This window comes from Morus notabilis, unplaced genomic scaffold, assembly GCF_000414095.1.
Source record: "Morus notabilis unplaced genomic scaffold, ASM41409v2 Scaffold269, whole genome shotgun sequence".
Lineage (NCBI taxonomy): Eukaryota > Viridiplantae > Streptophyta > Magnoliopsida > Rosales > Moraceae > Morus > Morus notabilis.
In genome coordinates, this window is record NW_010363284.1 from 487909 (window position 1) to 501277 (window position 13369).

At 37.6% G+C, this 13369-nt stretch overlaps 1 protein-coding gene across 3 annotated transcripts in view; it reads right to left on the reverse strand.

Moving 5' to 3' along the window:
* Window positions 1-5126, reverse strand: part of LOC21404251 (protein MEI2-like 2) — a 6812-nt gene extending 1686 nt beyond the window's left edge. Inside the window, exons 1-11 of one of the 3 annotated variants that reach the window (XM_024169340.1) lie at window positions 4852-5126; window positions 3838-3896; window positions 3589-3732; window positions 3031-3500; window positions 2662-2820; window positions 2450-2566; window positions 2151-2302; window positions 1615-1706; window positions 1426-1508; window positions 569-1359; window positions 376-460 (exon numbers count right to left, since the gene is read on the reverse strand). In XM_024169340.1, coding sequence (XP_024025108.1) covers window positions 376-460; window positions 569-1359; window positions 1426-1508; window positions 1615-1706; window positions 2151-2302; window positions 2450-2566; window positions 2662-2820; window positions 3031-3500; window positions 3589-3732; window positions 3838-3880 — 2136 coding nt within the window. In that variant the 5' untranslated portion in view covers window positions 3881-3896; window positions 4852-5126. Of the gene's footprint in view, window positions 1-375; window positions 461-568; window positions 1509-1614; window positions 1707-2150; window positions 2303-2449; window positions 2567-2661; window positions 2821-3030; window positions 3501-3588; window positions 3733-3837; window positions 4041-4851 lie in introns of all 3 variants that reach the window. The other 2 variants (XM_024169338.1, XM_024169339.1) reach the window with 2 other exon arrangements.
* Between the last annotated feature and the right edge of the window lie 8243 nt (window positions 5127-13369).

The following is a 13369-nucleotide window of genomic DNA, read 5'->3' on the forward strand; positions in this document are numbered from 1 at the left end:
AAAATAAAAAACCCGGGGCTTTTTTTTTTTTTTTTTTTTTTTTGTAGCACTAAAAGAAAAAGTATTTCAAGGATAGCACCAGTTTTGATTATCATCTCTTATGTCACTGCCACGTCAGATTCTTCTTGTAAATATAGCAACTACCAACAATCATAATAGTGCATTCTATAATTACTGGCGGTAGGTTCTAACGAGGCAATAACATAAAAGAAAATAATTAAATTAATGCTATTCTTTGTTTTGTAAGTTCTACAAAAAATGGCCCTAAAACTTAGCTCAACTAATCCTTAATCTCAGTGTGAAGCCAACTACACAAGGATAGTTTCCAATAAGATGTAGAGGATAATATCAAAGTTTGTAGCGGAAATAAAATACCTTGAAATCAATTGGCAAGTATAAAAAATCATAAGTGCCCTGGTGATTTTCATCAATAGCAGCCAGCAACATCTTTGAAGTGTACCTAATATGATGGAAAGATAAAAAGAAGTTTAATCATGCAGGAATATTTCTTTCAACACTAATACGACTTACAAACAATATGTTTTAAAAGTACGTGAAATCTTCTTACTTATTAGGAATATTTTTAATCATTAATGTAGTCCTAGTATCCTCCCCACTGATTATCTTATCCAAATCGAGCTGATACTGCTTCTTGCTGTCCAAATTCCCACTATACTCAACTCGGCGACTTCGACTACGATCAGCTAAGCCCTCACCACTAGTTGCCGGTGACCCTATGAAAGAACCATTCCCAAGGAAAACTGAACCAGGTTTTGGCAAAGAAAGCATTCTGAAGCTTGGTGAACCATTTTCAGTTATATTTCCTGGAAGACCAACACCAGCACTCAAGGAAGAACGACCACCGATATTCACCATGTAATTCCCATTGTTCCTATTTAATCCAACACCTCCAAACACAGGATTCATGAAGGATGTTTCCGGAGACTCTGGGAAGAATCCAAAATGCCTCTCAAGAGGAACACCAGATGGGGCAGATCCCACATGATGATGGTGAGATGACCCAATGAGAGAGCCATGCCGACTAGAGTATGGATAACCCTGTCCCTGTCCACTAGATGAGAAAGGGCGCCCCACAGATGATGTCGGCCAGGCAGAAGAATTGGCACGCTCAGGATAAGTGGTTGGGCTTCCCCAAAGAAATTGAGGACCAGACAATGTTCCAATACCAGACGAAATGGAATTTGATTCACCAAAAGAAATTGGTCCGGTACTTGAGCTCAATTTCTGATCAGTAAAGGAATGTGAATGTTGATAGGCCGCTGCTTGTGTTGACCCGGAGGTGTTATATAGCTGATTTGCAGGGTTAAACCTTCCCTGGTCCTTGCCAATAGGTGCAATCTTCGGGGAGTTAGAGAGATGAGGAGGAAGAATTGAAGCTAACCCAGTCAAGTGGTTGCTACTTACAGGACTGAGACCTCCCAGACCAGGAGACTTACTAAGAGCATGCATGGGATTATGTTCAACTGGACTGCCAAAATGCCAGTTACCTAGAGCCATCAAAGCTATTTCAGTTTATAATTGGCCGTGCATCTAAGATAAGCACCAAGAAAATTGTGGTCTGAGAGACCAAACATAGTACAGATGGATATCTACCTGGAGGAGAGTTGGCCAATGGTGATCCCACTTGAGGTCGGAAACTTCTAGCTTCATCTTGTTCAAGCTCTTGACTCAGTTGTTGCATCAAGCTAAACAAAAAGGAATAACAAATTACAGTTTTTTCACCAGATTAATCAACAATCAAAATATCAGATACAGTGTAGAATACAAGCGAAATCCACATATCATGGACAACTGGTAAATCAGAGTGATACAAATGTTGACCAAAACGATTGGACCAAGAGTTGCAAAGTTCCGAAATAAAGGACTTGAAATCACAAAAGTCTGAGAATGCTCTAGAGAAACAATGCAACGGGATCCAAGGAACTATTCAGACCAAATTTTGTACGAAGTTTTGTCCGATGAAATTTACAAACAAAACCCTCTAATTACCAACATACTCAAATGAGACCCAAGAACATTCTTTTCACGTTACCATTTACCCACATATTGTTATTTAATAAAACACAAGAATCCTGGAAATTTGAATGCCTAAGAGAGATAAACATAGAGTAAGACAAAGTAATGCATACTTTCGACGCGCTCCGCCAGGACGGCTTGGTTCAAGTTTTATGCGTTTGCCAGCTATGTCACTCCTATTCAGTGCTCTGAGGGCAGCCTCTGCAGCTCGAACATCATAAAATTCTATGAATTTATGGTGCCTTTTGTGTGGAGTTTCTCTAATCTGCATTTGCATATAAGAATGATCACATTTCATAACTAATAAGGTGAAACAATTGTCCATTCCTAAACGCTTGAAACAGAACTAAATGAATAAGTATATATATGATTGTATTTACACATATGTGTGTAGCAACTATGTAACTAATACCTCTTTGACCTCCCCATAAGCCCCAAATATTTGACGCAGGTCATCATTTGATACTGAAGCATCCAGATTGAACACTACCAGAGTTCCTTGGTTAATATCCTTCTCTGATGGGTTATCCTGAAATTTTAGCATAGAAAAAGCTTGCTTTATATAAAAGTCAATATAATTAACCCTTCCAAACTGAATCATATGAGAAGCATTTTTATTCAAACCTTGGGAATTGAAAAATGAATATCAAGTTTTCTTCGTCTCAATGGTTTATTCTGTAATGCACGCATTGCAGTACGAGCAGCTCGTATATCATAGTAAGATATCATCACAAAGCCTCTATGCTTGCATGCAGTATATAAAGTTCTGATATCTCCATATTGCTGCCAACAATAAGGGAGGGGGAGGATTCCATTATCAATAAACAATGAAAGAACTGAAATGAATGTGAAAATTGTGTGTTTACATATTCACAAGGCGGATCGCACAAAAAGGATGGATAATCACCAATTAAAAATTATCGAAAGCACAAACAAATGTCAGCTAATACAATGGAGGCAACACAGTATCACACTAACAGTCATGTGAAGTACCTCAAAGAGAGATCTTAATTCGGAGTCCTCAACGTTACTATTAATGTTTCGAACAAACAGGGTTCTTGAAGGATGCTCCCCATATGGGTGTTCCCCAGCCACTGTTCCCACACCATTTGGCAGCGCATAAGGGTTAACTCCGTTTGAGGTAGACGCATCGGTAATGCTCATTTTAGATATGCCCATGCTAAGGTTCTCTTGGGATTCTAAATCCATTTCCATTCCCCCTCCACTGCCAAAAAAATCATAATCTTCCATGTCCTCAAGCTGACTAGGCAATCCACTCAGGTCAAAATCATCGGTCACACCAGCTAAAAGCTCATCTTCATCATCAGGAAGCATGTTTCCAATTTCATTAGGTTCAACATCTTCAAGAGGATCTTTTAACCCTTTCCCTCGATCAAGCTTGTTTAAATTAGGCAGGCCATCATCAATCGATTTACCACCATTCCCCAAATCTGTGAAATTCACTACATGCCCACAAAACAAATCTCAATAGCAATTCTTACAGATAAGGATCCATAATATCTTGAGGGGAAAAGTAAAAGGCTGACATACATTTCTCATGTGGAAGGACGGGCAATGAGGTAGAAAACAAGCTGGCATCATTTGATGCATGATACGAATCAGTTTCGCGTAAGATCCCCCACAAATTGCTTCCCATCTTTTTTGGATAATTAACTGACGGAATCTGCAATGGACCTACACACAAATGCAAATCGCGTCTCAAGGACTCATGTGTCATAAACAAATAAATACATAAAACGGGTGCAGAATGCTCTCATCAGTCAAAGAAAAAGAGAGCACCTTCACTGCGGCTTGGCGTGGAATCTTCAAAATGCTTCTCCATGCTGATTGACAACTTTCTGTCAACAAAAGGGAAGTGAAAGAAATTAAGTCACACCATCACAGGACCATAAGATGGACACAAGAATGCTAATACTATTGAAGTCGCCGACATAGACTGTTAGAAACTTCGTAATTAAGTTTCTCGTGTCATCAGAAATTTCCTGCAGAAATTAACCATAATCAAGCAAAAGCATTGATAGTTCAAACACGTGTCTTTCAAGATAAAACAAAGATCATGATATGAACCAAATGCATAAACTTAGCTCTCTCTTCTTTTCAAACGATAAGAACAAATGCACAGCAATTAATGCAGAAAACTAAACTTAAACAAAAAAAAAAAAAAAAAAAAAAAAAAAAAAAAAAAAAAAAAAGAAATGTTCTTCATGGGAGAAATCAAGCTCAAAAGAGTGACTTAACAAGGTCAACCATAAAACACCAACCAAAATTTACCATAAATATTGATTGACACTTATAATCTAGTTCAAAAGGACATCAAAGCCGACAAAAAGCACTTAAATAGTCTATTGATGAGCTGATTCTAGTTTGATTTTATGTCCAACAGAAGAAATTTGGCTAAGATAAGATAAAATCACACAAAACCCATATGACATGTCAAAATAACCATGCCAAAAAACAGTGAGGAAATGCAGTATAAGGACTCAGCAGCTCATACAAAAAAGAACCCAGGTCAACACTGGTCTGCCCTCAAATTTAGCACACCGCTATTAAAAAAAAAAAAAAAGTTTTCACTTTCTTCATTCACCAAAACCCCAAAATACTAGCATAGTAACGAAAATTAAATAAAAATATAAGAACCCCACATGCAATAATCAGACAATCATAAACTCTCCGAAAAAAAAAAAAAATCAAAACTAAGTTTCAAAAAAAAAAAAGGCAAACGTGAATTACCTCAAATGATTGAGGAACAGATAGATAGATAGATAGAGAGAGAGAGAGAGAGAGAGAGAGAACCTGATGGGTAGTTAGAGAGAGTTCATTGGAAATGGGTATTGAGCAGAAACTCGATCAAATGAAAGGTTATTGTCTTTTTGATCAAGGAAATTTGTAGGAAGAGAGAGAAAGAGAGAGTTTCGTAGAAGCAGAGGTATTTATTTCTTCCACTCTTCTACTTCCTCCTCTCTCGCCGGGAAACCAGAGCAGAAAGAGAAAGCAACTGTAAAGAAAAATTAATTTCCGTTCTTCTTCTTGCTTGCTTGCTTGCTTTAAAAAAAATAAAAATAAAATAAAAATTCCTCAAGAAGAAAGAGAATTAAAACAGAAGAAAATGATTGGAGGTAAGAGAAGTAGTACTACTACCATGAACTTATTAATTATTATTTTATACTAAATAAATAAAAAAATAAATGAGAAATTAAGTTTCTCTCTCTACTTTCTCTCTCTAAAGGCTTGAGAATTGGGCTGTATTTGAATATCTTTTGGCGTCCGTTGACACAAAGCAAACGCACATTATACATATCACATTACACAACACTGCGCAACTCTTCTTGTTGAGTTCAATATTAAGCTGAGAAGAAATCTGTTTTAGATAATTTCAGGATAACATTTGACCTTGGTCTTATGTTGAAATTACCGAAATACCAGGATTCCCTGCTGATTACGAGACGTGTGGGTCATTACATTGGGGTTATGAAATGAACGTGGGTAATTGTGAGTGGTTGGTGAACGTAATGTGGGGCATGTTATCGAGTAGAATCGGGTGGAGGTGATTAGCGCCATACTTTATTAGTGTCGGGCTGCTGACGTGGTGTTGCGTTGCCGAAATGGGTGAAATTCAGCTGCATTTGTTTGATGTGTGGACGAATGATCCGATCCAATTATATGCAGCCGCGCCAGGTTCGTCAATATGGCTCAATTCGGTTTGGGTTACATGATACAATGAAGGGTCCGTTTGTTATAAGGATTGAAATCAGGGTGATTTGAATCATTTGATTTAAAATTATGATTCATTATTGAGTTGTTTGGTTAGGAAATTCATACTCCGATTTAAATCATGGCTCATAGTTCGCTACAGTGTTTTCTTTCACAAAAAATACACGTAAATTGAAAATAGTTCTAATCTTATGATTCTAATCCATGAACCAAACAGTCTCCATAATTTGAATCATGATTCAGAGTTATTAGAACCTTCGTTTGGATGTGTATATGCATGATTCTGATTCTAACATGAAATGTAATTCGAACCAGTGTTTAGTTGTCTTGTTTTTAAAATTTAAATCATGACTAAAATAAATATAATAAAAAATTATATAATAAATATAATTCGTTACGTGTAATTTAAAAAAAATAATTTGTTATATAATAAAAAAAATGAAGTACTAGAAAAAAATTATACAAATAATTATAACTCAAAATTATAACAAACCAACTACGAAATAAATAGAAAAAATGTGAATGAAATTATATAACAAGCCAAACATATATCAAATTTATCTCCCACAACTTTCCTGAGACTCATCTCTGTATGACTAATACTACCTCCTGTTATAACTGACCCTTCAAGGACATTATCATCAGTATCATCGTCATCAAATGAATCCTGACTTAGTAAGAGCTAGTGTGTCAAAGAAAACCACTTTGTAGTAGCAAAATTAGCCGATTTAAAGAAATCAAAACTTTAACATAAAAAATAAAATAAATAAAAAAGCTCTGACGAGAAATTTTAAACAAACGAAAAAAATCGAATGGTTTGGATTGGATATAATATGATTGGAGGTAAGAGAAACAGGAAGAAAAACTCCTCGTGAAAATTGAACCATGATCTGCACAATTTAGCAGCAGAAGAAAATTTTCTAGTCAGCTCAAAATCAATCCATTTCCGGTATGAAACAAAAAAAAAAAAAGGAAAGGGAAAAAGTGGGTTTATGATTATAGATTAATGCAAAAAAGACTTGATGCTATTTTCAGTATTTGAGATGTTAGCAAGTCCACCAACAATTAAACCTGCCACAGAAATAATAATGTAAAATCCAAATTCACATTTTTCCAAAACAAACTGCTAATTAATAGCCCTAATTACTAATAAGAGCTAGGTTAGTCGAATAAATACCTATCAAAAGGGAAGCACTGGCCTCTGGAAGATAATAGAATTTGTGACGGCGGAGAACGTGGCCGAGGACGAAGGAGAGGACAAGCATCATGATCTGCAGAAGAATCCCGACGCCGGCGGCTTGCTGGTCCTTTCCCGGCGTGGGTGTTGGAATAGAGCTTCCATTAGAGTCCGACGGCGATATTCGCAACAACTGAACGTCCTCAACCGCCATTGTCGGTCCTCGAAGCTATCGACAACCACTTCGAATCCTAAGCTCCTCGATCGCCGATTAATTCCAGCTTCCGATGCTGATTTTTCGGGTTGGGAACCTCATTTTTCTGTGTGTGGAGCGTTTTTCTTCTTTTCTTCGCAAACCGCTCAGTTTCCCACGTGAAGAAAAGTGATTAACTCCACGAAGCACAGTAATATTACTGTACAAAGATTGAAGTTAAGACATTATTTAAACGTGTATATGCATGATTTTAACTTGAAATGTGCTAAAATAATGTAATTTAAAAAATTATATAATAAATATAATTTATTATGCGTAATTTAAAAAAAATATAATTCGTTATTTAATTAAAAAAATTAAAGTATTAGAAAAAAATTATGCAAATAATTATAACTCAAAATTATAACAAATTAAGTGAGAAATAAATAAAAAAAATGTAAATGAAATTATATTACAAACTAAGCATATATCAAACTTGTCTCAAAATTATAACAAGCCAAGCTTCCATTATATAAAAAGCCAATGACTAGAGAAAAATTATGTCCTGCACCTACTATCCGTGTCAATACAAACATATGCCTCCTTTATCCATGGTAGCAATTGTATAAGTACCATCTTGAACTCCATTGCAGTGCTTGCTTCACCTAGACAGGCAGTGCTTGCTTCACCTCGTCTCCTGGCATCAAATCATCAATTTCTTCACCTAGACAGGCATCCATTAATCTCATCAGCATCTCTTCTACATCCATTCACCACTATCCCTGTCCATCCATTGTTCTGAGCTTGAACTACAGGATTACCACCCAATATAGCACATCTCAAGCTTCCACCACCGTCCATAACAAGAACTCTGCCTCCAACAAATATCAAACTAGTAATCTCACAAATATGTACTTCTAACAACATCCTACTAATCAAACAACCCAATTTATCAAACTAATGCCATTGGGGAGGTGTTGCTGATAATTGCTGCTGATGTTGGCATTCCTCTCTTCCAGCGCAATGCCCTGAACACGAGCTGCCAATGTGGGTAACAAAAATAATTAAGAAAAGAGAAAGTATACAGAGTGCAGGAGTTTCCAAATGTGAGTAACAAAAACCTAAAAACCTATATAAAAAAAAACCACTCAGCCATTTCAAATAAGATAGAAATGCCAAAAACCACCTCTGGTATTACTGATTGCCTTCCAAGGTAATCTCCGTGTCAATATGTCTAGAAAATTCCTTTCTTTAGTTGTAGTTCGAAGTTTAACACAGTAGCGGGACAAAGAGAAAAAGCACTACGTAATGGTCTCACAGTTTTTACAAAGAAAGCAACATTTGACACATACAGAAAAACTCAATTGACCTGTTGATATTGTTAACTAATTCAATAAATTTACCTCTTACTATGCAGTTGCAGAAGGAACCTGAAAGAAAGACAGAAAATGTGAAAGAAGAAAGAGTTATTTGAACATACAGAGGATCTCTCCAATTAGTTTCATTTAAAATATTCAAATATAAAACATTTCAAGAATAATTGAATCAACATGAATGTAGCCAAAGGCTACAATATGTTCGAAGTTGGGACATACTGACTGATATTGGGTTAGAGTGAAATGGAGTGCTAGACTTGCCTCCTCCCAAACCAAAATCGATCAAACAGCAGGAAGAGAGCCATAGGTCGGGAACAACAATGGCATTACACTGCCAAAGGTCGGGAACAACAACTAGTTATAACTCGGCTAGCTATCACCTTAGCACTATACTCATCATTACTAGATTGAAGACATATTGATTTTGATTTTTCAACAAAATGATTAATAGTTGCAAGCCACCAAAATTACTGTCACTTGAATCAAAGTACAATGCACACCAAATGTAAAACCAGATTTAACAACAAATTCATAGCAGAAAGTATCATCCCATGTTCGAATGGAGCATGTTTGCTGCAAATATTATCAAATAAAGAACCTTTCTTACCTGTAACAAACGTAAAATGGGTAGCTATGTCTGCCAAGCTCAAAATGCTGAAGCACGCCAGTAAATTCCTAAGGAAAGACGAATTTCTTCATTCATTATCCAGTACATTCACAACACGTATAGCTATTAGCAATTGATAACCATTCAAAAATAGTACAAATCACCGAAAATGCATAATGATTATAACCATGTTGTGTAGCACAAAATGAATCTAGTCAGTTATTAACAATAGAAGCCCTTTGATTCACAATGAGCAACCCTCTGCCATTTGGGCAAGGGCAATCAAGGCGGCGTGGTGCTTCTGCCACTCAGGGGCAGCCAAATATGCAGGAAACCACTCGGATGCAACAGGGACAATAGTCTATGAATCTTTTCACAAGTATATTAAACTGTCATTAATAGATACAGAAAAAATAAAAGCACAAAAAGGAGAAGAATGTATCTTTAGAACAAACAAACAAAAAATATTTTTTTATATGATAATTACTGCTAGAGTATAGCAAATAATGCCAAGTCTGAAATAGAACTACTTTTCAAGTCACCTTTGAGACAAACCAAAGGAAAATACCAAACAAATGTAGACACAAAACAGGTCTGTGAGGTAATCTCCTACCCCATGACGTATACCTTCAAAACATCAACCTAAAAGAGATAAATTTATCACTTGGGTGGCCTGTGATGCAACTCGTTCAGCACAAAACATTTCAAGAGCTTCCGATAACTAACCCTCACTTGAACCAGATAGGAAGGGGGACTGCAAAATACAGCTAGTAAAAAATTTCAGATCAAGCTTAGCAGTCTATGTAAATTTCATTTCAGAAAAGATAGAGAAGAAAACAAAAACAAAAACCAAAAAAAAACTCTTACCAATGCTCTTTGTACCACTATGACACGAGAGGTATGTCTTCCGCTTGACGCATCCTACTGGATCTCATTAAGCATAAAAGGGCGCGGGGCAAAGAAAAGGGAGATTCCAGCAACTGTGATGTCAGTGTACAGCTGCGTATCTTCTAGGAATGGTTCTACCCCTTCCGGCAAAAGGAAGTCATCATCGTCGTCATTGTCATATACTTTCTTCTCTGGCCGATCCTTATTAGTGCTGGGTATTTGTGTATTAATGGATCATCGTAAAATGCAGGTAAAGCTAACAAGGCTTTTAACTAAACCATGAAGGAATTTAACGCCACCTATAGCATTTAGCAGAGGTCAAACATGGTTCCATGCAACTTTAGCAGGAAAAAAAATCACCTTAACATTCTTTAAAGTATTCAGATACATTTACAAGTCAATCAGTCTATCGTTGTACAAACACAACTATAAATATTTTAGACCAAGCATACTGATCCAACATGGGCCATGAGCGGGGAAGGGATACAAAATGGCATTCGGGGGAAAAGTCAGTGAACTTACCTTAAAGCCAAAACTACTTAAGTCCTAAAATGTTATATGGTAATAACTTGACAAGTCACAACAACTTAAAATAGAGGAGTTTCTGAAACCATCCAAAAAAAAGCCAATGTACCTTTCCTTCAGTTTGTTTCGCCACAACTTTTGACAATTCCTGCATTGCAAGTATAGAAAATACACTAGTTGGATTCTTTAGCAGCATCTTTTAAGTGCTTTACTGATAAAACATCTCATACGTAATTATATGCAGAGGTGAAAGATCTCTAAAGTAAGAGAAACTACCTTCCTTCTTTCTGATGTTAGTTGTGGGATGGTCAATCGTATATCAAACTTGTCTCCCACGGCTTCCCAGGTGCTCCACCCACATTTCATTCGCAAGGCGATCCCTAAAATGACCCATCTCTGTACGACTAACACTACCTCCCGTTACAACTGGCCCTTCAGGGATATTACCATCAGTGTCATCGTCATCAAATTCATCATCATTGTTCGGATCGATTTCGCTAACCGGTACACCATCACAGTAGTATTGATTTAGAAGGGGGTCCCCCTCATTAAACATGTGAATGAAATTATGTAGTATTGCACAAGCAACTGGAATCTTCTCTTATTTATCCATTGGATACGTATTATTGGGCCGCCTTAGGATAGGAAACCTAGCCTTCCAAACCCCGAATGTTCGCTCTATACAATTACGTAGTGACGAGTGTTTGTAGTTAAAAATATCTCTACCTCCCTGAAATCCACCACTTCTCCTTCTATAATCAGGCAAATGGTAAGTCTCACCTCTGTAGGGAGCTAGAAAACAATAAAAATTCACGTACGCCGCATCAACAAGATAGTATTTTCCTGTGCAAGTTATATAAATTAGGATGCAATTTATGCCCCATACTATTAAAACCTATAACTACAGATACATTATGAAATATAACCTGGTGGGGGACGTGGGAACTTGAACCTAGGATTGGAGTACGTTTCTGTTAGCACTCTTGCATCGTGCGCTGAACCTTTCCATCCAGATAGCATGTACGTGAACTTCATATCGAATGAGTAGACTGCCAATATGTTTTGGGAGTTCACACCCTTCCTATTGCGGTACGCCGTAGGATTTGGAACTCCAATCGGTGTACAAGGTATATGAGTTCCGTCAATCGCGCCTATACAATCCTGAACAATGATATTGGATTGTAGATATTATAAGTAAGAACAATTGAAAGAGTGACTAACACAATATTTAGGTAAAAAAGCTAGAGAACTTACGTCAAACCATGTACCATATCTTTGCCGATTCTGACGTAAAAAAACATGCACTTTGTCATAGTTAGGGGGTTTAATAAAATCTTCGTATAGTGCATATATAGCGTCGAGGACATCAGTAAACCACCGTGAAATTGTCTCCCCAGAATGTTGCCATATGTCTTGCGCTTCACGGTTAGTTTGACTTTGGCAAGCAATTGTTAAAAACACAAATAATTGTTCTGGTACATTCATGTTGTGCGAGGGTTGTAACAAACGTCTCTCAGTCAGTATGTCACAAAGAACCATAAAACAACGTGGTCCCATACGTACCTTGTTATACATAGCAGCTTCATTATTGTTTGCTAACAACTCATTTACCTTATCGATGCCTCTCAAAGAAGAAATGTGCATGGGCCTTGGTACCGTCCAAAACCGCGGCAGTGGCTAGTGCAGCTCCGGTTGCAGCCATATATCGTCGTCGTCGTCTAGCGGATGCCCTTCTCTGGTGCTCGTCATTTGCAACCCCGGATCCTTCACCCTGCATCTTGAAGCTTTACGCTTGAACCTGTTTTCGTAATATCATATAAAGATTACAACATAATCCCTTTCCATTGCTTAAACATAAATCCGGGGTACATAGTCTCATACTCAAATTAAAACAATAGTACAATCTCATACGAAAGAAGAGTAACTAAAGAACACAAATGAACACTAACAAGTTAATTATAAAACTCAAATCCGGGGTTTTACATCTCAACCCATCACAATAGAATGAAACACTCAAACGAAGACTAACGAAATCACTAATCTGTGGTCAACTGTAAGGGGAAAATAGACCATCTCATACTACATTAGGCGGAGAAATAAGCAAGTAACCATGCAGTTTAAGGAGTCGGTGTATGGGTTAGATTGCTCGTTGAATGAGTTTGGGGGCTGTCCAAAGGGGGCGGGTGCTGGCTATAAAGGTTTGGGGGCTGATGGAACGAGTTTTGGGGGTGTCCAAAGGGGGTATGTTGTTGGCTATAAGGATTAGGTACTTGCGAGAAGTTTGGAGGTGGCTGGCAATAAGGATTACGAACATTAGGGGGTTGGGGCACTTGAACAAACGTTTCTAAGAATGCTCTCCTTGACGAATCATCAGGGCTGATTGACGAGTTTTTGGGGTGTCCAAAAGGGGTATGTGGTTGGCTATAAGGATTAGGTACTTGCGAGAAGTTTGGAGGTGGCTGGCAATAAGGATTACGAGCAGTAGGGGGTTGGGGCTCTTGAACAAACGTTTCTAAGAATGCTCTCCTCGACGAATCATCAAGATCTTGCCAAATTGGACGCCATGCGGCGTCCTTAGCTATTTTATCATACGCGAGGACACGTGTACGCGGATCAATCCCCATTTCCACTAGCGACTCTAGTATCATATTGGCTTCACTTCTTCCATTGACAGTGTTATTACTCGGAAGGCTCTCTTTGGTTGATCGAATATCTTCCCGCAAATCATTGCGCATGTCCTGCACTGCTTTAAGCAGCTCCTCTTGCGTATTGTCATTGGATTTGCGTGCCCTTGTCGACCTCTTTCGAATCATACGTGAAGACGTGGCAACGTT